Source organism: Mytilus californianus, unplaced genomic scaffold (assembly GCF_021869535.1).
Source record: "Mytilus californianus isolate M0D057914Y unplaced genomic scaffold, xbMytCali1.0.p SCAF_2, whole genome shotgun sequence".
Taxonomy (NCBI): Eukaryota; Metazoa; Mollusca; class Bivalvia; order Mytilida; family Mytilidae; genus Mytilus; species Mytilus californianus.
Genome location: NW_026262668.1, coordinates 15919079 through 15944828, shown reverse-complemented (window position 1 = coordinate 15944828; position 25750 = coordinate 15919079). Strand labels below are relative to the sequence as shown.

Below are 25750 nucleotides of genomic sequence, written 5' to 3'. Positions count from 1 at the left end.
ACTTCACAGTTTCGGTTTACAGTTTGATTCAGAAGAAACACCGACATAGCTAGATAATAAAATTAATTATCTAATTACTACCACAATTTGATATTATAAGTATTGTAATTTTCATTGTTATTAATAAATGTAATGTCAGTATTACAAATCTAATCTTGAATCAATCCTAATCCTATCTTATTTTTTGGGAAATATTTTTACAAATTCAAATGTGACGTCACTTTGTGTGTTTTTTTTTAGAATTTCAAATGTGACGTCACTTTGTGCGTTGATGCTTTGGCTAACTCGGCTGTGTATTTTTATATGTTGGATTAAGTTGTTTTATGTTATGTATCCGTTTTTATTCTGTAGATAGTCCCCACTTTGGTTTTATCATGTTTATCTATTATATAGTCATTTTATGAGATTTACTGTTTGCAAAATTATAAATTATTCTTAATAATAAGGATGTTCTTGTCCCAGGCAGAAAACCCTGGCCGTGTTAGGCGCACCTTTTTGGAAATTTTGGTCCTCGGTGCTCTTCGGCTTTGTACTTGTTTTGGCTTTCAAGCTTTTTTCATCTGAGCGTCACTGGATGGTCTTGTGTGGACGAGACGCACGTCTGGCGTATTGAATTTTAAGCCTAGTACCTTTTGTTAGCTATTATTCGTGTGTTTCTTTGTCCGATATGTTCTCCCGTCGTTTTGGTGTTGTGTTTGACGTTGCCATTAAAGCGGGAGGTTTTGCATGCCACAAAACCAGGTTCAACCCACCAATTTTTTCTTAAAATGTCCTGTACCAAGTCAGGAAAATGGCCATTGTTATATTATAGTTCGTTTCTGTGTGTGTTACATTTTAATGTTGTTCTCCTCTTATGTTTGATCTCTATCGATTTATGAGTTTCGACCAGCGGTATACTACTGTTGCCTTTATTTGCCATAACATACATTTTTTAACATATTTTTTTACATGTATTGTTATTTGTTTGACGGTTTTTTTTCACATGAAAACAAAGTTAAAATCTTTAATTAAAATTATATCCAGGCAAAATGTATTATTGAAGTATAATTTCTAATGGAAATGCTCCAATAAATAAATAACAAAATGTGATATATAAAGGCAACAGTAGTATACCGCTGTTCGAAAACTCATAAATCGATAGAGATAAAAACAAATCCGGGTTACAAACTAAAACTGAGGGAAACGCATCAAATATAAGAGAAGAACAACGACACAACAAAAACACAACATTAAAATGTAACACACACAGATAATAATTGTCATTGATACAAAATTCCAATCTAAAGACCAAATTACAAGGATACAGACAACTTATGAATATGCATGTAATAAAAAACGGTTTTCACATTTAGACCGTTTATTAACCCGAATAATTCAGTCCCTCCCCGTAATCGATCTCTCCTACTTGCGAGGAGTAATCGTAGATCAGCGGAATATAACGACTGAATTATTCGGGTTAACCGTTTATTAGCAATAAACGGAATTACGGACATACTGACGGGTAGGTTGATTTATCGGTGTTTTCCGAAACGATAATATATATAATTGTCTTTTTTTGTCTTGACTTGTTCAGTATCGGCGTAACACATAACCACATATATGTCCGATTGGTAGCAACCACAATCAAGTTCTCATTTCGTCCAAGGATATGTATACTAGTTCTTGTTCCGAATTTATGACTATCCCCGACTGGGACTTACCAAAGGGTAATTCTTTGTAATGAGCAACACGACAGATGTCACTAGTCGAGTCTACCAGGAACTGTCTGCCGAATACCGGGTCCCACATCAAAATGATGGGGTTCCTGTTGTACAAACTTTGGTTTTCAGTGTCGTGTGTTGTAGACTGTTGATTTGTATTATTTTGTATTAGTTTGGCAACAGTATTGTTTGTCCATAATAAACTCATCATAGATACCAGGATTAAAATTTTGTAAGCCAGACGCTCGTTTCGTCTACAAAAGACTCATCAGTGACGTATGAATCTTCGACTTCGGATTTTATAGGTCCTTTGGTATTTTTTTTGGCTGTTTTTTTTTAACAGTGCCTGTCCAATTGAATACAAATAACTACAAAATACAGAGGGGTTTGAAATAGGAAATTATTTAAGATATGCATCTCCTTTGTCGTAATGCTTTTGTTATTGCCGACAAGTACTGACTATACACCTTATCGCTATTCAGCCAATTTCCGAAAAAACAGTCACTTAGACAACTTCCTGTTTGGGTCAAAAGTCGCAAAAAAAGTCATCAGTAATGAGCTGAGGAAGGCAAACGTTTAGAAAGTGAACATTTTGAAATTTTTATATGTCCTTTTTGGTTTATAAAAAGCTCTTCATTGTTCCAATAAGCTTTTGATTTTCAAATATTTTGGCCTCCAGCATCACTGAAGAGACATGTATTGTCAAAATGCGCATAAGGCGGAGCAAAATTGGTACCGTTAATGTAATTATAGTAATGGGGTGTAGAAATATTTCACCCGACAGTTGACACTTGGATGAAATGAATTAACAACTAACAGTTGATATTTTCATGTAATGGATTTACACCTTACTAGTTAGTATTAGGACAAAAAGTCTATTGTTCTCCGACTACATCCATGTTGTATTTGCAGGAATGACCCTTTAGCTTTCCCAGTAAAAAAAAATTTACTTCTGAGAAAAAAGAAGGATGAAGAAAAAGCTACACATGTATATTTTTTTAAATAATGTAATTATGTTAAAACTAAGGATGCAACTTCCTCAAGCAAAGCTGATCTTTTAGATGCTGTATTTAGGCTCTTTTTGGATCAATGGTCTGAAACATTTTAGTATTTCTTGACTTTCCTAAGTTTAGGTAATGAGCATTACTGATGATGGGGACTTAAGAAAATGTGTTGTGTCCGGAAAAATCTTTATCATTTGTCATTCTTAGTACCACTGGGTGTGTTTACCTTCGCTGATGGAATATTAATCCCAGAATGTACCATCTGACCAGCAACAAATGTTTTTATGGACATGATTTAATTGATACATTTTGTTGGAAATTTATAAACAAAGTGTATCATACTAAAACCTAGGTTGCAACTTGCAACTATTTTGGGCAATGCTTACCGAAGATGGTTTTGGCTTTTTTATTAGGCATTTTTTATTATAACTTTCCTCACTTTTGGTCATGAGCGTAAAATTCATGTTTTGACAAATAACATCCAATACAAAGATATAACATCTGAAAAATATGGTACCAAATTTTATTTTACTCATAATAACATCTGCTTACATATAGAAAATGGGAATATTTGTGAAAGAGGTAGTTTTATAGATATTAACTGTAAATTCAGAAATTGAGCCTTGCATTTATTATTGTGATTCTTTTAGAATGAAATTTCATATACAAAAATTTTATAATCACACCTTGCATATAAGGCTGTCCAAAGTAAAATATCGATAATATAAGACTTATCCTAACAATATCAGATTTGTTTACATTACCAATTACTGATAACTGTCCAGCAAGTTTAATATTTTCATAAGGATGGTGCTAAATTTCATGAACAAAAAAACTATTTGAATAATTCAAAAAAGTTGCAAAATACCTGGAAATATCAAAAGCTTTCTAGTTCTTGTCTGATTTCTTTTGTGAAAAATGGAAAATTGTGCTGTTTCATATCTCAATATATATTGTTCAATCTCAAAAAATTAGAAAAGAGGACATTTTCTTAAATAAATTTTGAAGACAGAAAGAAGATGAGACTTTTGACATTTAGTCCTCCTACTCAGTCTGCCTGACCCAATATCAAGCTTTTGAGGAAGATCTCTGATATGATATACATAACCTAAAGCTAATAGAATACTAGCACAGAGCTGACTCCATTTAATTCCCATTGCTGGAAAAATATGTACAGCTTGTGTAATTGTTATCTTGAAAATAAATCTTATAAGACATTTCCTTAAAGATATCTTTAGTAAACTCATAACATTGCAAAAAAAAAGAATACAGTCAATAATTTCTGAATTTACAGTATTAATATAGTTCTCCTCCTTCTTGAATATAAATAAGGCCGAAAGTAATAATTTCCTTCAATTGGTTATTATCAAAATAATGCAATTGAGTTAATAAATATATAATTGTGTAAAATTTGTAATAAAATTGACTAGTCTATATAATTGTTTTGACAAAACAAATAATTTGGGTAATAGTAATGAAAAACAAATTAAAAATTATAACAATTACAATAATCATCAGCAAAAAACTGTAACAATCAAAATAAGTACAAGCAATAACTACAATAAAATGTATGTAAACAGATATGAATAAATCTTTAGTCTCTCAAACAAATACAACTAACCATTATGATCGATTCATATCGGAAAATGATTCCCCAAATAAACTTAGCCCAGTATGTCTCAGGAGATGGCAGTTTTTGCCTTACAATGCTATTTGCAGTATAAACAAGCTATGCAAGGAGTACCCTTCATAACAAAATAGGTTTCCCTTAACCAAGTTGGTCTGGCTGGGGGTGACTAATTATTAAGCTGGAAATGATGAGAAAATGAGGGCAAAAAAAGTGTAAATATGGCACAATTTAGTCTTTTTTTATGTGATTCTTAAAAATGAATTTGAATCCAAAATAAAACAGATGAAATGATGCACAAAGCATTTTCTGAAAAATATTTTGTAAAAGTTTCATTGGCTAGTCAGGGGTCAAGATCCCTATCTCCTGTCTACCTAAATGGCCTAAATGCTACTTATTCAAAAGTTAATGAATATTAATGAATAAATATTTGTTTCATGCCTGTCACTAAATTTTCAAATCATAAATTCCAATTTTACACCCATTATAACCTAGTGTTAAACTGTTATCACTTTAGTTAAGATTTGTTCAAGAACATTTTAAAGTAATCATTCAAAATTGACCTAATATAATATTATTGACTAAATATAATAGTATCACAAAAACAACATTTAAAATAACAATAAACAAAATACAACAGAAAATGCCCACTAAACGCTTTCATTTAAAAGATCTTAGACAAAAAGATATAGTACAGAGAATACAGTTAAAGCATCCAGATTAAATGACATTGAAACAATCACTAACAAAAATATAATTACTTTGAAAAAAAAACTGGTAAACTAAACTACCATTTGAAGTTATTGTTTTTGCACCAAAAGGGGAATAAAGATATTTTAGAATTTTTTGTTACCAGTGAGGGCAAATTCTAGTTTGTCATGCTTTCTTACCAGTAATTGGTTTATCTTCAATGTCTTTGAGTACGGATATACTATTGCAACAGGGATTAATTATAAAATGGAAAGAATAATGTTTAAAGTCAATGATAATGTATTAATAAATGTCCCTAAGTGAAGCTTTATTGTTAATATTCATCTTTCAAGTTGGCATGCATTTACTAGTCATTAGTAAAAAAAATTCTAAAATTTTTGACACACAAGGTTACTAGCTAAAATATAGCTTAAATATATAAATTTGTAGTGAAAACATGGGGAATTTTCTTTAACGTTTCCTAGTGTGTGTTCCCATGAGACAGTATTGTTCTTTGAAATCAATGTTTTTTCTATGAGATGAATATCAAGAATTACCTCCTGAACACCATATATTTTACTATTACGGGAATAAATTTTTAAAAGAAAATAAATCTGATTGTCTTCCTTAAAGACCAGTTTATGTTGCAATCCAAATTTTTTGTAAGCTTTTTTTCATGGGATAACAGTAAAAAAAAGGAAAATCGAAGAAATTCTGACCGTATTATTAAATTACAAAACTGTTTATGTCAATATATTGACTCAAATAAAAAAGATTTAAAAATAGGTGATAAGGCTAATAATAATTGTATGTATCACAACCATTTTGGTAAGTATACATTCACAAGTTACTTTATATCACACAAGAAAATATAAATCAAAAAGGAAAATAGATTCCCCCTCTTTGTTTCATAAAACACAAAGAAACAGGGTGCATTTACAAAAAACAAACAATACTATATCACTAAAGAAACAGCACAGTTTTATATTGTAAGCAATGACCATGTTGACAGGAATAACAAAACAAACAAAATATACATTAGCCAAGGCTTCAATATATCAATTAAACTGTGTAGCATCTATCTTTAAACTCAATTATATATTCTATCAAATAAAATTGCCATACTTATCAGTCTATCAAGTCTAATTACCTGAAATGAATTATAGAACTATAGAAATACACAAAAAAATACTGTTGCAGCTTTTTAATAAGTCCTCCAAAATTAATACAGGATAAACTCCTCAGAAGGTTTCAACTGCTTGTCACACTGCAATAGAAAACATTTGGTCAACATTGAGAATGATAAAACTAGATTAAAAAGTCTCCAAAACTAATTACCTTTTTAACATGTTTAATAATAAGCCCAGCCCTAGGAATCAAGATACCTTAATATTATTTTTGTACCAAAACATAGTATTTTCATTTACAGGAAATTTTATCCATCAGATAGTAGGGCTTCAACACAAAAGTTTCAGTAAGCCAGACATTTCTATCAATCCTGTTTTCAACCTCTTTTGGACAATGTACTTAGAGGGAATTAAGGTAATTATGGGGGAATCAAGGGCAATGACTTTAAAATGAACTGAAAGTTACTTATATATTTAAAGGAATTCATTTAACTGACAATGTATAGTATGGAGTGTGGAACATCATTGGACTATCATGGCTATCCTCTTTATTAATGCACTAACTCTCAAAGAAAATTTACTTTTGTTTTAAAGCAAACATTTTCCAAAACCAGATGTTGACTTGTCAGTGATAAAACTTTAAACACAGATGGAGTACGTGAAATCCGTGAACTTATTATCATGAATCATTAATTAAAGGACTTATTTTCATGTTATTTCTTCAAGCAAAATATTTGAGATGAACACAAGTACTCAGGTATATATCTAGAGGTATAACCATTAAAATTACATTTTTGCAGTTTTTGAGAAATATATTTACATTTTAGTTTGTAAACAGGGTGTTTTCGCTTAATCGATTTATGACTATTGAACAGCAGTATACTACTGTTGCCTTTATTAAGTAATGATGACTTCCATGCTTGATGGTCAGGTCAAGATGATCAAACATAATTATTCTGATGGATTAAAAATAGGCCCTTAAAAGACTTTTCATTATTTGTTTTTTGAAATATTTGTCGATTTGTAGGGTACATAAAACTGAGGTTATTATTACCTGTTGACTTATTGCATCACCACATGCCATCCTTATCTTATCAACAGTAGCTGGGCATGGTAGTTGGTAGTATCCATCTTTCCCAGAATCCTTTCTGGCAGCCATTACTGCTTCCTGTAATGCTTCATGAACAGACACACCTAACAGTAATGGCGGTTCACCACATCCCTAAAATCAAACAAAATCATAAATTAGGAAAATTATGCAAATGAAAAAACTGTCTGTGGTTTAATGTTTGTATTTGTGAAATGTACTTTTTTGGTTCACTACTCAACAATTTTGGATCATCACAACTATCTTTTTCATCATCAATTTATAAAGTCTCTTTTCAGTGCTTTATATGCAAAAATAAACTATTTCTTACTTTTAAAAATTCTGAAATAAACATTGAACAATATGGTCCATGTCATTGTCTTTAATTATAACCCTGCAACTAAAGAAATCTAATTTTAAGGTAAATATGGGACATAACTCTTTATCATTAAATGACAAAATTATCAAATCAAACATTAACTTATTTAATAAGCCATGACATTGTGTTCATTTCTAAATATTTGGTCTAGTGGTTATCTTTAATCATCATGTGAGCTGGTCCATTTCTATCTGATGCAGCTCATGTTTAAACAAAAATGTCATGAACAAATGAAAGGACTGACATGTGCAGAACTTTATACCCCCATCTTCAAAGCAGGATATAGTAGATACATCTAAAATCATTCCCTACATTTACATATTGACACTATTTACATGCAGAAACGCTTTTTTTATTTAATCAATAAATACAGATCTAGACAAGAGCTCCTCTTATCAAGCCTAACCTGAAATAAATTGAATAGCAGGTAAATCATACTTTTCGTTATAAATAATCTGTAACTTCTGATTACAAATAAAGTACAAAGAATCAGCTCCATATCTCAATACAATAGCTGATGACATAGCAGAAAAATGATTTTTTTTGAAGTTATCTGAGTCAAAAAGTGATAACAATTAACCATGGTAACTGGTGATGAGTTTCAAGCCTTTTTATCTAAATTACAGCATTTGTAGATGAAACAAATAAAAAGCTGTTGTCCTTCTTCTCATTGATATATCAATTAGACTGAGATAAATGAGTATTTTTCATATCTAAACATCTTTTTGCCTTTTGAAAAATGTTTTTTGCATCCTTCACAATAATTCAACTTCAGCATACCTTTGCAGAATAAAGTGACTTTTTAAATCTATTGTCTTTCAACAATGTAACATTAAGTTTTCTGGGTATGTTCCTCACTCCTGGGATTTTGTAGTCCAGAGGTCCTGAATTCTTGACCTGACCATTTGGCTTCAGGTAAATAGCTTCACTTGTCATCAATCCATATCCCTTTAATATAAATAGTTATAACTATAATATGTATGCATAAACTATTTATATATTTATATATTATAGACAAATATACAAAATACTTTGATGTTTGAAACTCTTCAGGGATCACCACATGCCATTTAAGATGGTACTCCTCCACCCTTTAATGTTTAGCACCATCCCTTAAATTTTCAGCACCCCTCTTGATTATCTCAGCATTAACCTTGAAAAAAGTAAAACAACAAAAATACCGAACTCCAAGGAAAATTCAAAACGGAAAGTCCCTTAACAATCGGCAAAATCAAAAGCTCAAACACATCAAACGAATGGAAAACAACTGTCATATTCCTGACTTGGTACAGGCATTTTCTTATGTAGAAAATGATGGATTAAACCTAGTTTTAAAGCTAGCTAAACCTCTCACTTGTATGACAGTCGCATAAAATTCCATTATATTGACAACAATGTGTGAACAATAGATATAGGAAGATGTGGTATCAGTGCCAATGAGACAACTCTCCATCCAAGTTACAATTTATAAAAGTAAACCATTATAGGTCAAGGTACGGCCTTCAACACGGAGCATTGGCTCACACCGAACAGCAAGCTATAAAGGGCCCCAAAAAATTACTAGTGTAAAACCATTCAAACGGAAAAACCAACGGTCTAATCTATATAAAAACGAGAAACGAGAAACACGTATGAACTACATAAACAGACGACAACTACTGTAATCAGATTCCTGACTTAGGACAGGTGCAAACATTTGCAGTGGGATTAAACGTTTTAATGGTACCAAACCTTCTCCCTTTTCTGAAACAATAGTATAACATCACAACATAGAAAAACACACTATAAAATATCAATTGGAAGGCTTAACCCATTAAAAAAACGTAAATTAACTCACAATGAACGAATAAATTTGACCTGTGACACCTGAATGCAAATACACAGTTAATAAAAAATTACAAGGGATAAATAATTAAAGTCAAAAGTAAATAAACAGGTTTAAACAAAGTTAGATTATGTTATCACTGTGAAATTTCAAACAATTTATAGAAAATCATCAGGTCAAAAATTGAAGTACAGCAGTCAACATTGTGTTATAATCTCAATCACTATAATAACAAACAAATATGTCAACAAAGAAAAACAAAATGAATTTAGAGATTATATGAAATTTTTTGGGGAAATAACTAAAAAATCTGTATAAACTTGATAGAATCAGTATACCCTTGATAGATCATAATTAAATTTTAACTTTTTTGTTATAAAATTAAGATACATGCCTTTTGTACACACATCAAAATGCATACAGGTATATATTAAAGTGTATTGCAAAAGGTATAAAATTTAAAATATTTTTATAAAGGGTGAAATACTGTAATTATTTTATAAGCTCCACCCTTGAAATATCTTCTTTGGTGATCTCTGCTCTTTTAAAATTAGATGCATTTTATGGAGCAAGTTTATTATTTTTTTATAGTTACTGAACTGCCCAAATTTTACTTACTACAGTTAAATATAAGTTGGTATCCACTGTGTTAAGATTTTAATCAATCAAAATTGCAATCATTACCATTAGTATTCAAATAAATTACATCCAATTTCATCTAAGAATAATATTGTAGAATCAGTATAATAAATTGAAACTAGATGTGTCGGAACAACGCAAATGGCCCCACTCGCATCAAAAGCTTGAAGCCATTTTTGGAGTGGAAATTTGAGAATGAAAGTCTGTATAATTGATATTTTCCCAAAGTTCAAAGCCCGTAATTTCGGCACAAATCAGTGGTGCAGAACCAGATATCGTTGTTTCTGCAAAAATCAGCAGAGCGGAACCAAAAATAAACTCAATCTGTAACTCATCATAGTTAACTCACATACTAAAAATCAGCTCAATATGTGAAGGTGTTTGGAAAAAAAGTCTGTATAACTGCTATTTTCATGAAATTTTCAAAGTCCAAAGCCTGTAGTTTCGGCAAAAATCAGCAGAGTGAAAACAGACGTGAACTGAATCTGTAACTCATCATAGTAGACTCACATACAAAATAAAATGCTTCGCTGAGCGCAGCCTGATACGACCGCAGAGGTTCGAACCCTGAACAGTTTTGGCAAATTTGGACACAATATTCAAGCTTGATACTGTCTGAATTTGGATTGTGATCAAATTTTTGACATAATATAGGTTTCTGACACAAAATAAATGTGGTCAAAGATCTTACAAATCTATTGCGCAATACTGTGCAATTGAAGATTTCTTCTTGAAACTTTTCAAAAATTCGAAATTTGAAAAATTTTGAAAAAAAAATATGAATCCCTTAAAAAAATTGGAAAAAAAAATATGAATCCCTTAAAAAAATTGGAAAAAAAATCCCCCCCCCCCCCAAATTTTTGAAACCCCCCTTGGAGCAATAACCCCAAACCTCAATCCCAGCCTTTCCTTTGTAGTATGGAACAATGTAGTACAATTTCAGAGAGATCCATACACTTAAACACAAGTTATTGTCGTGAAACTAGAAAAATGCTTGTTTTTGGCCCTTTTTAGGCCCCTAATTCCTACATGTTTGGGGCAATTAACCCCATACTCAATCACAGCCTTCCCTTTGTTATAAGGAACCTTGTGGTACAATGTCAGAGAGATCCATACACTTAGACACAAGTTATTGTCTGGTAACTAGAAAAATGCTTGTTTTTGGCCCCTTTTTGGCCCTTAATTCCTAAACTGTTGGCCCCATAACCCCTTAAATGAATCCCAACCTACTACTTGTGGTATTAAACATTGTGGTACAATTTCAGAGCAATCGAAATACTTATACACAAGTAATTATCCTGAAACTAGAAAAATGCTTGTTTTGGGCCCCTAATTCCTAAACGGTTGGGACCATCATCCCCAAAATCATCCCAACCTTCCTTTTGTGGTATTGAACCTTCTTAAAAAATTTCATAGAGATCCATTCACTTAAACTAAAGTAATTGTCCGGAAACCAATGTGTCTTCGGACGACGACGCAGACGACGACGACGATGACATGATAAGGGTAAAACTAAAACTATAACTTTCTGTAAAGGTACATTAGCAACTGTTTGCTTTATATTATCTGGGTGTGTATATAGATTTTTGGTTTTTTTTAGCAATTTATTTTTGACTATGTCAGTTTTCAATATGAATATTATAAAGTATGTAATTACAAATAAGACTATCCCTGAGGAAATTCCTATCACGAGACTACAACAGTTCTTTTTTACCATTCCACAATAAAAGTTCACACAACTCATGCCATATTTCAGTTCTCATCAAGGATCCGTAAATTTTTGCATACAATTTCGGTAATTTTGAGATGACTTGAAAGTTTAGGTCCTTTTCAAACTGTCCAAATCAATCGTAGATTCAAGGCAACAACTTCATGAAGTTTCTTACCATTTTTCTAAAAAGGTTTGATTTATAGAATGCAACAGTTAAAAACTGAAATGACTTTACTGACTTAAAACAGTAAATTTCTCATTGTTGGTAACTTTAAGAAAATTTTCAAGATGAAAAGCAACAATAAAAGTGATTTTTCTTGCCTACTTTCCAATGTATATTACCACTGACTGTGTTGTAGGTGCATTTATCCTTCTTTTGACAGTTGTCAGTGAAATACATATTGGTGGATGACTCCTAAAATTTCTTGACAAATTTAGACCGGAAATAGTCTACAATGAATCAAACCAACTTGTACTGATTGATTTTGACCTCTATGATATTAAAACAATCACTTGATGGATAACTTTACGGTGAATTTGATAGAAATAAGAGTTCAAACTTTTACCAAAAATACCTTACATCTGCATGTGTTCAACACTTTTACAATTTTTACCATCTATTTGGACCAATAATAAGGTTTTCCTGAATAAATCCACCCTCTATCTGTCCAATATCTACAGCTGGGTTCAAATTTTTACCTGAATAAATCCACCCTCTATCTATCCAATATTTACAGCTGGGTTCAAATTTTTACCTGAATAAATCCACCCTCTATCTGTCCAATATTTACAGCTGGGTTCAAACTTTTACCTGAATAAATCCAGCCCTCTATCTGTCCAATATCTACAGCTGGGTTCAAACTTTTACCTGAATAAATCCACCCTCTATCTGTCCAATATCTACAGCTGGGTTCAAACTTTTACCTGAATAAATCAACCCTCTATCTGTCCAATATCTACAGCTGGGTTCAAACTTTTACCTGAATAAATCCACCCTCTATCTGTCCAATATCTACAGCTGGGTTCAAACTTTTACCAAGATCCATAACAATGTCTGTCTTAATTAGCTGAAATATAAACATGAGTATTATTATTTTGAAAATGGGAGATTTACAATTCATATGTCAAAATCTTTTCAAAATCTCCATCTAGACTTCAGAGCATGCAGCATTATCCTCCTCCCAATCACAATAAATGTCCATACTGTAGACTTAAATGATCACCAAAGTACAAATTTTCTAAAGGCCTGTAAACAGACTTTGGCAAAACCACAAATTGCAAAACTGGTACCCACGAAAATAAATGAACCCATAGTAATTATAATTATTTCATTACAACATACCTGATGTTCTCCTGTTAGACAATCTATCTCCACTTCAGAACAAGCAGCATTATGTGTAAAGTACCATGTGTAGTCCCCGGTTCTTTTTCTAGCGTCAAAGCTTGTCTTCATTCCTGGTACCCTTATAAAGACAGCAAACAGCAGATACTAACAAACTATATACTCAACTTATAACTTTTTCTCTGACAGTGAGTGAAGAACTTGAGAAATGTTTATTCCGAAAACAAAGATCATAATGCTGCATTAAAGGCAAGATAAAATAAACAACAAAAACAACATGAATATAAAAATAAGGAGATGTGGTATGTTTGCCAATGAGACAACTATCCACCAAAGTTCAAGTGAAGTGCATGTATAACTATTTAATAAAGGCCAATGGAAAAATAAAATTGCAATAGAATTCAAAGTTTACCTTTTATTGATTTGATCACAGCACATATAATGAAAGGAACAAATTTCAGTCAACTTACTTTCATCAAGCATAGGACAATATTAATGATAATTCATTCTTATTTTACTCTTTTATTGTCCCGAGGTGGCAACAGAGGTGGATGTAAGATATTGTGTAAATTTAATATTGTACAAAATATTATACTACCAGCTGCTTAAAAAAAGATAAAAATGACATAAAAATTGCATCTTATTATATACTGACAATATCCTTCTTCCTGCATCAGAAATGTGCAAAATTGGGTGTATTTAAATTATCTAATGTTTGATCCAAACACGGGGGGGGGGGGGGGGGTCACTTCCTATATAAAGGTATACACAGATGGCCACTGTTATGGGTCACTTTTTAGGAATGTCATATATATCAATGAGGTGTAATTTCATGGAGGTAATATATCAATGGGTTGGAATTTATATGTCAATAGGTCATAAATGTTCATCTTCTATAAAGATGTATGTAAAACCTATGTTCCAACCTTTATATCTAATAATATGAATGATCACGTCTTACTAAGATGTCATGATAGCTGGGAAATATATACAAGTGGGATGTGATTTGCCTATGAAATATATGATTGGGCAATGAATTTTTCGGGTAAATCAATACATGAATGAGGGTGTTTTTGAAACCACAAGCCAGAAGTCTGTACCCAAATTTGTATGTTGAGACCCCCTCCTCCTCCCCCATGGAAACAAAAATATTTGGATTTTTTTTTTCTCATTTGAGATTAAGATAGCACTATAATAATAAATTGCAAATTCATCTTGATTTTAGGGCAAATAGCCCAAAAGCAATTTATTTGTTCTCCATAGCATTATCAATAGATAGACTATATACATGCCTGTAATATTGATGGTGCAGAATACTAAACCACTTGCAAGCACAAATTTAAAAATCAAAAGACCTGACAAAAAGTATATAAGCTGGAACAGTTTCACAAATATGTCTTACTTTTACAAACTGTTTACCTATATATTTTAGTCACTGCTTACGTTTTAAGCTTATTTCATGTTTGTCCATACATTTGTCTTTTTATTTTAATTTGTCTGGTTATTCACTGATAATCATGATTTTATTTTTAATTTTTACATTACTAGTCCTTATTAGTATGTTTTTGTTTTTGTTTTTTGTTTTTTAGGGATATGGGGTCATCTGAACCACCCTCCCCAGCCCCCTTATTGGCTTCAGGTGTGGGTTATTAAACTTACTTGTAATGGCCCATAACTGATAAACTGACTCGACTTGCAAATGCTGCTCCAACCTAGAGTAATAATATATCATTATGATAATATTTTCATACTTTCAAGTAAGAATGATTGTTATTACTGGAATTTATAATTTACAAATTAGGAAAATTAATTATGAGTAGCAAGTGATGATGCCATCAAAAATCTGAAATCTATCCATTAAAAAGACAGACAATAATCCTCAAATCACATTAACATGTACTTTGTTTTCAGAAAATATTATTTCAAAATATATACTTAGAATAATGAAGTCAAATGAACCTCTCAAAATATGTCTGTTTTAAAAATTATGATTAACCAGCATGTTTATGCTAGGAATTTGTTAACAAGTATGCACATGATGAAATGTCTCATTTGCTTTACTGGCCATAATTCAATAGGGTCAAGGTCAAATGAACACTGCCAGACTGACATGTACACCTCATAATCATTCCTCACATTAAATAAATAATGCTTATAGTATCTGAGAAAACAACTGTTCCAGGAAAACTTAATGTTGACCAATGAATCATAAAAATGAGGTCAAGGTCAGAAAAAAACCTGCAAGACATACTTCTACACCTTAGAATAATTCCGTAAACCAAATAGAGTTAAACTATTATAATAACTACCTAAGAAACAGACCAAAATACGACAAGAGTGCACACGCTGAAATGTCTCGCCTACTATACTGATCATTGATTTTATGTTGATAGTCCTACATATAAAGTTTTACTACAAGTATCACATTAACATTTATGATCCAAGAAAATGAGGTCAAGGACAGATAAACCAAGCCAGAAATACATGTACGACTTTAATACAATCCCTCCATACACAGAATATAGATGACCTATTGCTTATAGTATAAAAGAAACAGACCAAACCATGAAAATGAAGTCAAGGTCATTTGAACCTGCCAGACAGACATGTACACATTAAAATCATTCCAAATATAGTTGACCTATTGCTTAAGGTATCTAAGATAAAAAGTTAACCAGGAAAACTGAACATTGACCAATCAACCATGAAAATGAGGTAAAGGTCAGATGATACCTACCAGACAGACATATACACCTTACAATCATTCCATACACCAAATATAGTTGACCTATTGCTTAAAGTGTAAGAAAAACAGACCAAAACACAAAAACTTAACATAAGCAATGAACCATGAAAATGAGGTACATTGTAAAATATTTCCATACACCAAATATAGTTGACCTTCTGCATACAGTATTAGAAAAACAGACCAAAACACAAAAACTTAGCATTGATCAATGAACCGTGAAAATGAGGTCAAGTTCAAATAAAACTTGCCAGACTGACATGAACATTGTAAAATATTTCCATACACCAAATACAGTTGACCTATTGCATACAGTATTAGAAAAACAGACCAAAACACAAAACCTAAACTATGACCATTGAACCATGAAAATGAGGTCAAGGTCAGATGACACCTGCCAGTTGGACATGTACACCTTACTATCATTACATACACCAAATATAGTAGACCTATTGCTTATAGTATCTCAGATATGGACTTGACCACGTAAACTTAACCTTGTTCACTGATCCATGAAATGTAGTCGAGGTCTAGCGAAAACTGTCTGACGGGCATGAGCACCTTGCAAGGTACGCACATACCAAATATAGTTATCCTATTACTTATAATAAGAGAGAATTTAACATTCCAAAAAATCTGAACTTTTTTTTCAAGTAGTCACTGAACCATGAAAATGAGGTCAAGGACATTGGACATGTGACTGACGGAAACTTCGTAACACGAGGCATCTATATACAGAGTATGAAGCATCCAGGTCTTCTACCTTCTAAAATACAAAGCTTTTAAGAAGTTAGCTAACGCCGCCGCCGCTGGATCACTATCCCTATGTCGAGCTTTCTGCGACAAAAGTCGCAGGCTCGACAAAAACTAAACATTGACCAATGAACCATGAAAATGAGGTCAAGGTCCAATGCATCCTGCCAGACAGACTGTTAACCTTACAATCAATCAACAAAATAAATATAGTTTTCATGTAGCTTATAGTATCTGACAAAAAGGTTCCAACCATGAAAACTTAGCCTTATCATTGAAATATAGAAATAAGGTCAAGTTCACATGGACAAGCCAGGGTGGACAAGTACACCTTAAAATCATTACAAGCACCAAAAATATTTGACCTATTGCTTAAAGTTTCAAAGATATGGACCTGATCACTAAACCTTAACCTTCATCGCAATCAATAAAACAAGGTCAGGGTCATTTAACCTTGCAAGGATCCAATATACCAGATGTACTTATCATATTACTTATAATAAGTGAGCAATTCATGCAATAAAAAAACTACACAGTTTTTTAAGCAGTCATTAAACCATGAAAATTTTGTCAAGAACAAAGGATATGAGAAGATGAAAACTTCTCTACTCAAGGTATCTGTAAATTATCAAGGTAAGAAATATCTAGGTCTTCTACTTTCTACAAGATAAAGCTTCATACAAATAGTTTATGCCATCTCCAGATACTTAGCATCCCTATATCTCACATTCACCAATTTTTGTTGCAGGCAAATAAAAAATAATAAAATAGTGAACTAACTTTTGAAGAAAAAAAAGAAACAAAAAAACAAAGCCCTTCATTACACAAAACAATTAAAACTTACCACTGGAAATTCATAGAGAAAATTTTTGTCATTATTAAGAATGATTTATTTAAACCCTAACACATCTTTTTTATATTTCTGGCAGCAAACAATCAATAACTTCTTATTCATTAAACATTTCAAAAATTAAATATTGGAAGTTTATAAATATAAATAGACAAATTGGAACTAATTATCTACCCACCCAGTCTTTAAAAGTACCATCAGGAATGGCTTCTCTAAATGGTTTCAGTCTTTCCATCAGTGTTTCACATGCTACCTATAACATGACAAAATGCTTTTAGTTGTATATAATAATATTGGAAACCCTGTTCGTGGCAGGTGGTTTGGACTAAGATCATAACTGACTAAGATTGTTAGTTTTCCTCCTTCTTCCACCACTAATCCCAATGATATAGCCATAGTGTTGACAGTGGTGTTAAGGAGAATCAATCAATCAATCAATCAATATAATGTATTTCAATTAGAGGCTCTAAAGGAGCCTGTATGATTCACCTCATATTTTTGCATAAAATTGATACAATGCAAAAAGAATATCTAGGTGGAATGCATATTTGGAAACTGTGTAGATCAAAATCTTGTCTAGCCATTTATGCCAGACAGATTTTTTGTCCATTTCAGTTTTCAAGGATAATGGGCAAAAATGTAAAAAGGTTAATATTGTACCACTTCAATCATTTGACTTATCTGTAGATCTTGTGTTGTTGATCATTATTGCTGTTAAAATTTTATAGTTTTCAAGATATTAGGTAAAAACACTGAAATTAGTTAAAATTCATTTTTTTAAGGACAACTCCTACCAGGCGTCATCTGATAATTATTTAGGCTATTAGTAGAACGTAATTTTCTCATCATTTTTACTGTTTAAACTGCTTACAGTTTCTTTTTATCTTCTGGAGTTTGCACCAAAATGACAAATATGGGTAAAAAAATCTTCATTAAAGGGCAATAACTCCTATAACAGTTCAACTTACCACCATTTGAACCATGTTGACTAATTTGTATATCTCTACTTGTTGGTCATTTTTGCAATTTAAAGTGTTTTCTTTCTACTTTAGTTTTAACAGTGAAAATTATGCTATTGATGATTTTAATAATAACAAATTAGAAAATTACATCATGTCTAACAGACAAAGGATAAATCTCCTACCTTTGTAGCCCCACCATTTATATCTGCCACAAAACTGCCACCAGAATCTGAAGTATTTGGCACGGTTGAGGAGGATGTTTCCCCAATCAGTATATCTGTGATAGGTATCTCCAGGACTGTAGCAGCAATCTGTTGGACTTTGGTATTGACACCTTGTCCCATTTCTATTCCTCCGTGGGTAAGTAAAACTGTTCCATCAAGATAGGCATGCAACAAAGCATATCCCTATATATAGTAGACAAATATTTTAAAACGTTCCAATTCTTCATTTTTGAAGCATATCTTTTCTGTGTTCTGGAACTATACTAATATAATTTTGTAGTTATGTATAAATTATAAAGCAATGGGCAGTTTTCAGCAACTTGATTAATTCATCACGCAAATTCAATTCTTATTCCATTTCATACTTTTTATTTTATAAACAGCAGGACCATGCTTAAACAGCTATGAGAGCCAGACATGCTTGTCTTTCTATATTTTTGTCCATAAGTATCCCAACTGAAAAACAACAACTCTGAAGGATAGTCACATACTGTTGTTCATGACATTGTTATAAGTTTCATGACATTGTGCATGACACAAAAGAAAGGCTGCTGTAATATATTTAGTGAAAATGTGCCATAACTCTAGGACAATTTGACAAATCATGAAAATAAAGGTGGATTTAATACTTGCTCACTTCAACATTGTGCAGAAATATGTTCAGAAAATTTTGAGCCCAAATTTACTTGTCCATGCATATCTATAATCTGAGAGCATATTTATTAAAAAGTATACCTAATGAAGGTTTTCAGAAAACTAGATTGCTAATTTTAGTAGTAGGTTGAACTTCAGTAATGTCATGTTTCACTTCAAGACTTTAAATATGGGTTAAAATTTATCATAAAGATAGGTTATACATGTACAATTCAGGATATAGATGGTTCTAATGATTAGTTATAGTTAGTTATACATATATATGTTTAATATTTAGAGACCTTTGAAACTTAAATTTTTTGTTCATTATATAGGGGTAATGAATAAGTGGTATGACACCTTTAGACTATATATGATAATTTATTGTGTGAGGTGTATTATTATGATAAAGCAAAACATCTTAGGGTGTCTTCTTTTCTACTTTGTAATAAAGTTTTAAAATGTTGGCAACCTTTAGGTTAATAATGAAATACATTACCTGTAACATTAGATGAGCAGGATAACCTAAATTGAAAACATTGGGTGTCATAGCAATACCACGCTTTTTCCATCTGTTCTCCCTATAAAGAATGAATAACACAAACACTTTGTTAGTAATAAACAACTGAATTGATTACTTTTATAGAGCTGGATAGATAGTCCACATAATAATGACGTCTTGAAAGGCTACTCTAATTTTTTTCTTTGACGGCTTCCTACGACGTCATAATGCTGAGGCCATTTTTTTCGTCTGGACTTTGAGAGGGAATTTTTGGGCGGAACTTTGAGACCCAATTTTGCCATGAAATCTTTATTGACGGCTAGAAATTTTTGCATAGAAGTCTTACCTTTTATGTGCTTGTTGGTGCAAAATATTTCCAGAGATATCTAAAAGTAATGATAAAATAAGTTATGATTCCACTTGAGGTGTGCAATCATCTACTTTGATATCAAAATGGTTTCCCTGATTACCAAGGATTCTTCACTTCCGGAGAGTATAAAATAACAAACATGGTAAAATTTGGCAGACTAAAATTTCTGGAACGTTCAATTTATATCATCCGGAAATCCGGGGTTTGTTATCTATTTCTAACCTTCAATAAAGTTTTCATGGCAAAATTGGGTCTCAAAATTCCACCAAAGGAAGGTGTCACAGAAAAATATTAAAATAAGCCTTTCAAGACGTCATAATTATCTAGATTAGTGGATAGAATGATTAATTCTATTTACAAAGTCAATGTTAATACAATGCATTATATATTGTCTGCATAGTGTGTGTGTGTGTGTGTGGGTCAGTAACTTGTATCCAAAAGATCTAAATACATTCACTAATTTATTTTTAAGACACATTTTACTGTTTTGCTTATTTAACTAAACAAGCTTTCATTACGATGTTGTCATTGATAAGGTTATCTAGGATAAACCTTATATTTACCGTGTATTATCTATACTACTAAAATAATGAGGTCCAATTTGTTAGCTGGCATGACGTAAAAAAGACGAATCAAAGAATTCAACGTTATATATAACTAATAAAGGACAATGGTGTTGATTAAAAATTACACCATTCCAGGCCCTTTTGTTTTCCACATAATTAATATAACCAATAATTAACAAGTTACGGGTTGAAACCGATACCGATATCAATAGTATATGTCACATGTAGTTTCCGATTGTAGTTCTTTATTCTTCCCTCCTGTGACTATTTGGAGTACCACTACTATATTGTAGTGAGAAAACCATGACAGGTTCAAACAGAAAGATTTTGAAAGCAGAGAAAAATGTACACCTTATAATCAGCATGACTTTATCAAATGACAATACGAATACTAAAAATAAGGCGTAGGTCCTTTAATTCAATCACAGACCCGCAACATGTTTCGGGTGTGTTCTAGTGTAATACAAAAGTAAGAAGATATGGTATGATTGTAAATGATACAACTCTGCACCAGAGACCAAATAATGTAGACACAGCAATTTATCAGAAAATATTACTAACGACTGCATCAGGAGTATTTGTAGGTGGAGTCACAATTAAAAGAATGGATCTGTTCAGAAATTAATCGTCCATCCTTGTACATCATGTGTGCTGTCTCCATGTTCTTGCAAATGACATCTGAACCAATTTGTGTTACACAGTCTTTATTATTCAGTAAATATTATTTGAATTATCATACCTGGCAACTTGTGAAAATCTTCATTGGGGGTTTTGTGCATGAGGCCATAAAAAGTAAAAATTGGTGGGAGCATACAAGCTTTTCTTTCTTTTTTTAATTGCACTAATCTTGTACTTTTTTTATTATGAGAAAAATTATTAGAAGACAAGCAAGGTTTTTCCTATAGTTGCTTGTCTTCTAATTATTTTTCACATAATAAAAAAAATACTAGATTAGTGCAATTAAAATAAAGAAAGAAAAGTTTATATGAAATATAATATTTATAGTAATAACTGAATTCGTCTTCTCCTTATATAAATGTTGACTCAGAGTTGAGCATCATTGATTGCTTTTTATTGTAACAATGTCTATGCTTCTTCATTTTATATTTTTTATATCCCCTTTGGTGTTTTTCTAACTTTTCTAAAATCCTTATGATGATGTCTTTACCAACCTGTTGAATTTTTCTATTTCTTTCACTCTGGTGTCATAGTCTGCTTGTTGTTTGCACCGATTCCAGCATTGATGTAAAAATATCCCTTCTAACTTCATATTGGCTAAAATAGTATCACCTTCATTTACAAAATTTAACTCCTTCACCTTTAAAAAAATAGTAAGAAAGTAGTAAGAACAATGATAGGAAAGTTTGTGACAGGTTTACTAAAACCAAACATTGGTTTAGGAGTCAACAATGGAACAATGAGAGGAAAGTTTGTGACAGGTTCACTGAAACCAAACATTGGTTTAGGAGTCAACAACGCAAGATTTCTACCTTCTTTTGCTGATCATACTGATAGGACCAAATCCATCTTATGATAATTTTTCCATGATTCTAGATCTTAAGGCAACAGAATAGTTGTCTGATCTGAAGATTTAGACATGGTCTAATCTCCTATCATAACATTTTTGACTAAGCCTTGATTTGCATGGAGACTGAAATTGAGGATATGCTTTATAATCTGTCTACAAACCCACAAATCATCAAACAGAGAAATTCTGACTCTTCAATGGTATCTGATAATAGACACATCCAAAAGAATACTTCAATTAAGTCCATTTGAAGGATTTTATACCTGACAACTTACAAGATTTATGTGTGATATCCAACTTTCACCACTTGTACAACCTTCAAAATAATGTTGGTAAAAATAGTCCCGACTCCTAAATCACAATTTTTAGAAATTTTGCATAAAACTGTTTATTTTTTACTTTAGCTTGATCTCAATTGGAGATAATCACAATTGTTGACTATTATCCTTACAAACTCTTTTTTTTGGTTATCATTGACATTTTCAATCTAAACATATCTGATATCAAGCTTTAGTCTTTTTTCCATGTTTATATAATTTACCTTATCTACTGAAAGTCCAAGCTTGAAACTGATGGCTCTCATTATATTCTCCATGTAAAATAACTTCTGTGGGTGTCCAAAACCTCTAAAAGCAGTACCTGATGGGGTGTTTGTCCGACACAAAATACCTTTTATCTTGGCCGTAGGTATTTTGTAGGGAGAATTGTATGGTAAGGCACAACTCAACACCTTCAATAATACAATAATAACATTAACAATTATGTGTCTACTAAGATGCTAAAGAGATTTAATTTTGAATTCTAAACATGAAAGCCTTCGGAACTATACTGTATGGGGTTTTATCATTGTTGAGGGATGTCAGTTGGCCTAAATTCGCATACTACTTCTTCATTTGAACTAAAAAAATTAACCATAGAAATTGGAGAAGTAAAATATTTTTACCTTTGAGCAAACAATGGAAGAGTTTGCTTCTCCCAAATATCATTCAGTCTTACTTATGTGTAACCTGATAATCAGATAGGACAATGGTGAGGTTGCTTCCAATAAACCTACCACTAATGTCACTTCCTATATAATTAATTCATTTTATTACACCAGACAGTTCAACTGCTTGATTAAAGCTTTTTTTTATCATTAAGCCACCACCAATGGGAGAAAACAATTTACAGAGGAGACTTAGACAAATATCTATTTAATATAAGAAAACAAATATGTAACAAAGGAGATGGTCCGGTAAGGGCTAATTTTGGCCTAAAATTTGAAGTTCATCTGATTATTCTACTTTCCAATAAATAGCTAAAGCTTAAATTTTTATCAAATTTTTAAAACGCAGTTTTGGGGCCAAAAAGGGGTCTTACCGGGCCTACTCTTTTCAAAAACAACCATTTACATACAAATGTCCTCTTTTAAAGAAAGCTTAGTCAGACAGTCGAACTGTCATCCTCCTTTATTACACTCCACATAAAACAGGAGATCTCCCTATTACAAAATATTTTGGAAGGATGTTTATCATTGAATAGAAAAGAAAGGATATGGTGTATCAATCCATTTTCATTATGTTTATAATTATATAATTTTACTTCTTACAAAATAACTCAGGCCAAGATTCCAACCAGCATTTAAATAAACTGTCAGCTCTAATCCAAGTAACTTTCCTTCTTTTGTAACTGCAGCCTGAAAAGTAAAAGTATAGTATGAAATTAATACTGTGTAACATACAGATGGGATATCCTAGGTACTTTATTCATATGATTTGCACCACATGACTTTGGCCCTTTTGATTAAATTACTTCCCTTAGTTGTAAATTGAAAATATAAATTATATCAAATTTGAGAATAATCCCGTCTTCCTTCGTCTTGGATCTAAAACTAACGTGTCTTTGATAACTTCCTTTGGCAGATATTTACAAATACGCTGTGTAATTCTAAAGAAAAATGCTTAAAATTTGACAATTCTTAAATTGGAAAGGATGAAATTATCACAATTTTAAAAGAATTTGACAAAACTTAAGAAAGCAGACAAGATAAAAGTTATTTAACCTGAACATTCAACCTGCAAGGTATTTCCCTATATGCGGACAAATCATGACTAATTTCTTCTTGTATCTTTATTTTTTTATTTTGAATCTTGCTATATTACGATTTTTCTTTATTTTATATAGTAATTATACTATGGTTACCCGTCTGATTTTCAAACTAAAAAGGCAGAAAGTTTTCAAAGTAGACAATTTTTATTTGAACGCAAAAAGAAGGCAAAAAACATGTACAATTCACCTATATGCGGACAAATTGTTGATTCCACTTAGGAATTGGCATAATTGCATGTTTATTTTAGGGACATGTATAATCCCATTGTAATGGCTGTAGTCATGATAAGGCAATTATATAATGGCCGCTAGGCAAATTAGCAAAGTACCTCAAATTTTTCCATATGGACTTTCTTCCACTGATTTATTTTTCATGCATAGTTTGCATAATGTTAATTTTATCGTTGAATAAGACAATGTCATTAATAGACAAACAATCTTCACTGACCCTTTATATTCCTATAGAAATATCTTGTTGTCACATGTAATGAAAAACAATGAAAGACAAACAACCGTCTACAAAACACTATATAAATAAATGTGGATAGCGTCCACATGTGGACACAGATGATGCCCCCGCTTGCATATCATATAGTTATAAAGGGACATAACTGAAGAACGGTAAAAGTGATGCTACCCAAATTTGAACTTGATCGGAGTTTTGTGGTAATAAGCATTGTGTGTAAGTCTCATAACATTTGGTTGAGGCTAACTTAAGTATAGAACAGAAACTAAAAATTCAGCAATTTTTCTATTTGTAAACACGCACAACTCTAGAACAGTTGTGTATAAGTTTTATAACATTTGGTTGAGACAAACTAAAGTTAGAGAACGGAAACGAAAAATTCAGCAATTTTTATGTTTATAAAGGGACATAACTCAAGAATGGTAAAAGTGTCGCCACCAAATTTCGTACTTAATCTGTATTATGTAGTAATAAGCATTGTGTATAAGTTTTATAACATTTGGTTGAGGCAAACTAAAGTTAGAAAACAGAAACAAACAATTTGTACTTGATCTTAGTGTTGTGGTAATGAATATTGTGTATAGGTTTCATAATGTTTGGTTGGGGCAAACTTAAGTTACAGAATGTAAACTAAAAATTTTGCAATCTTCCGATATATAAAGGGGCATAACTCAATAATGGTTGAAGTGACACTACCCAAATTCAACTTGATCTGTATTTTATCAGTGGAAGTCAAAATTAAACATTGCATTGTATAAAGCATTGATTGTAGTTGATTCAACTATTATCATGGACAAAGGAAGATAACTCTAATATTAAAAATTACTTGATATTTAGAATAAAATAAAAATTTGGCAATTTTTCCATTTATAAAAGGGCATAACTCTAGAATGGTTAAAGTGACGCCACCAAAATTCAAACTTGAGCTGTG

The 25750-nt window shown here is 31.7% G+C and overlaps 1 protein-coding gene across 1 annotated transcript in view; it reads right to left on the bottom strand.

Annotated features, from left to right (window-relative positions):
* Window positions 1–3213: 3213 nt before the first annotated feature.
* Window positions 3214–25750, bottom strand: part of LOC127729338 (xanthine dehydrogenase/oxidase-like) — a 65592-nt gene continuing 43055 nt past the window's right edge. Inside the window, exons 22-33 of the mRNA XM_052237095.1 lie at window positions 23854–23940; window positions 22807–22995; window positions 21910–22055; window positions 19799–19880; window positions 18625–18849; window positions 17659–17733; window positions 14791–14843; window positions 13132–13252; window positions 12770–12856; window positions 8395–8562; window positions 7203–7370; window positions 3214–6288 (exon numbers count right to left, since the gene is read on the bottom strand). Of these exons, the coding sequence (XP_052093055.1) occupies window positions 6244–6288; window positions 7203–7370; window positions 8395–8562; window positions 12770–12856; window positions 13132–13252; window positions 14791–14843; window positions 17659–17733; window positions 18625–18849; window positions 19799–19880; window positions 21910–22055; window positions 22807–22995; window positions 23854–23940 (1446 nt within the window). The 3' untranslated portion in view covers window positions 3214–6243. The remainder of the gene's footprint in view (window positions 6289–7202; window positions 7371–8394; window positions 8563–12769; window positions 12857–13131; window positions 13253–14790; window positions 14844–17658; window positions 17734–18624; window positions 18850–19798; window positions 19881–21909; window positions 22056–22806; window positions 22996–23853; window positions 23941–25750) is intronic.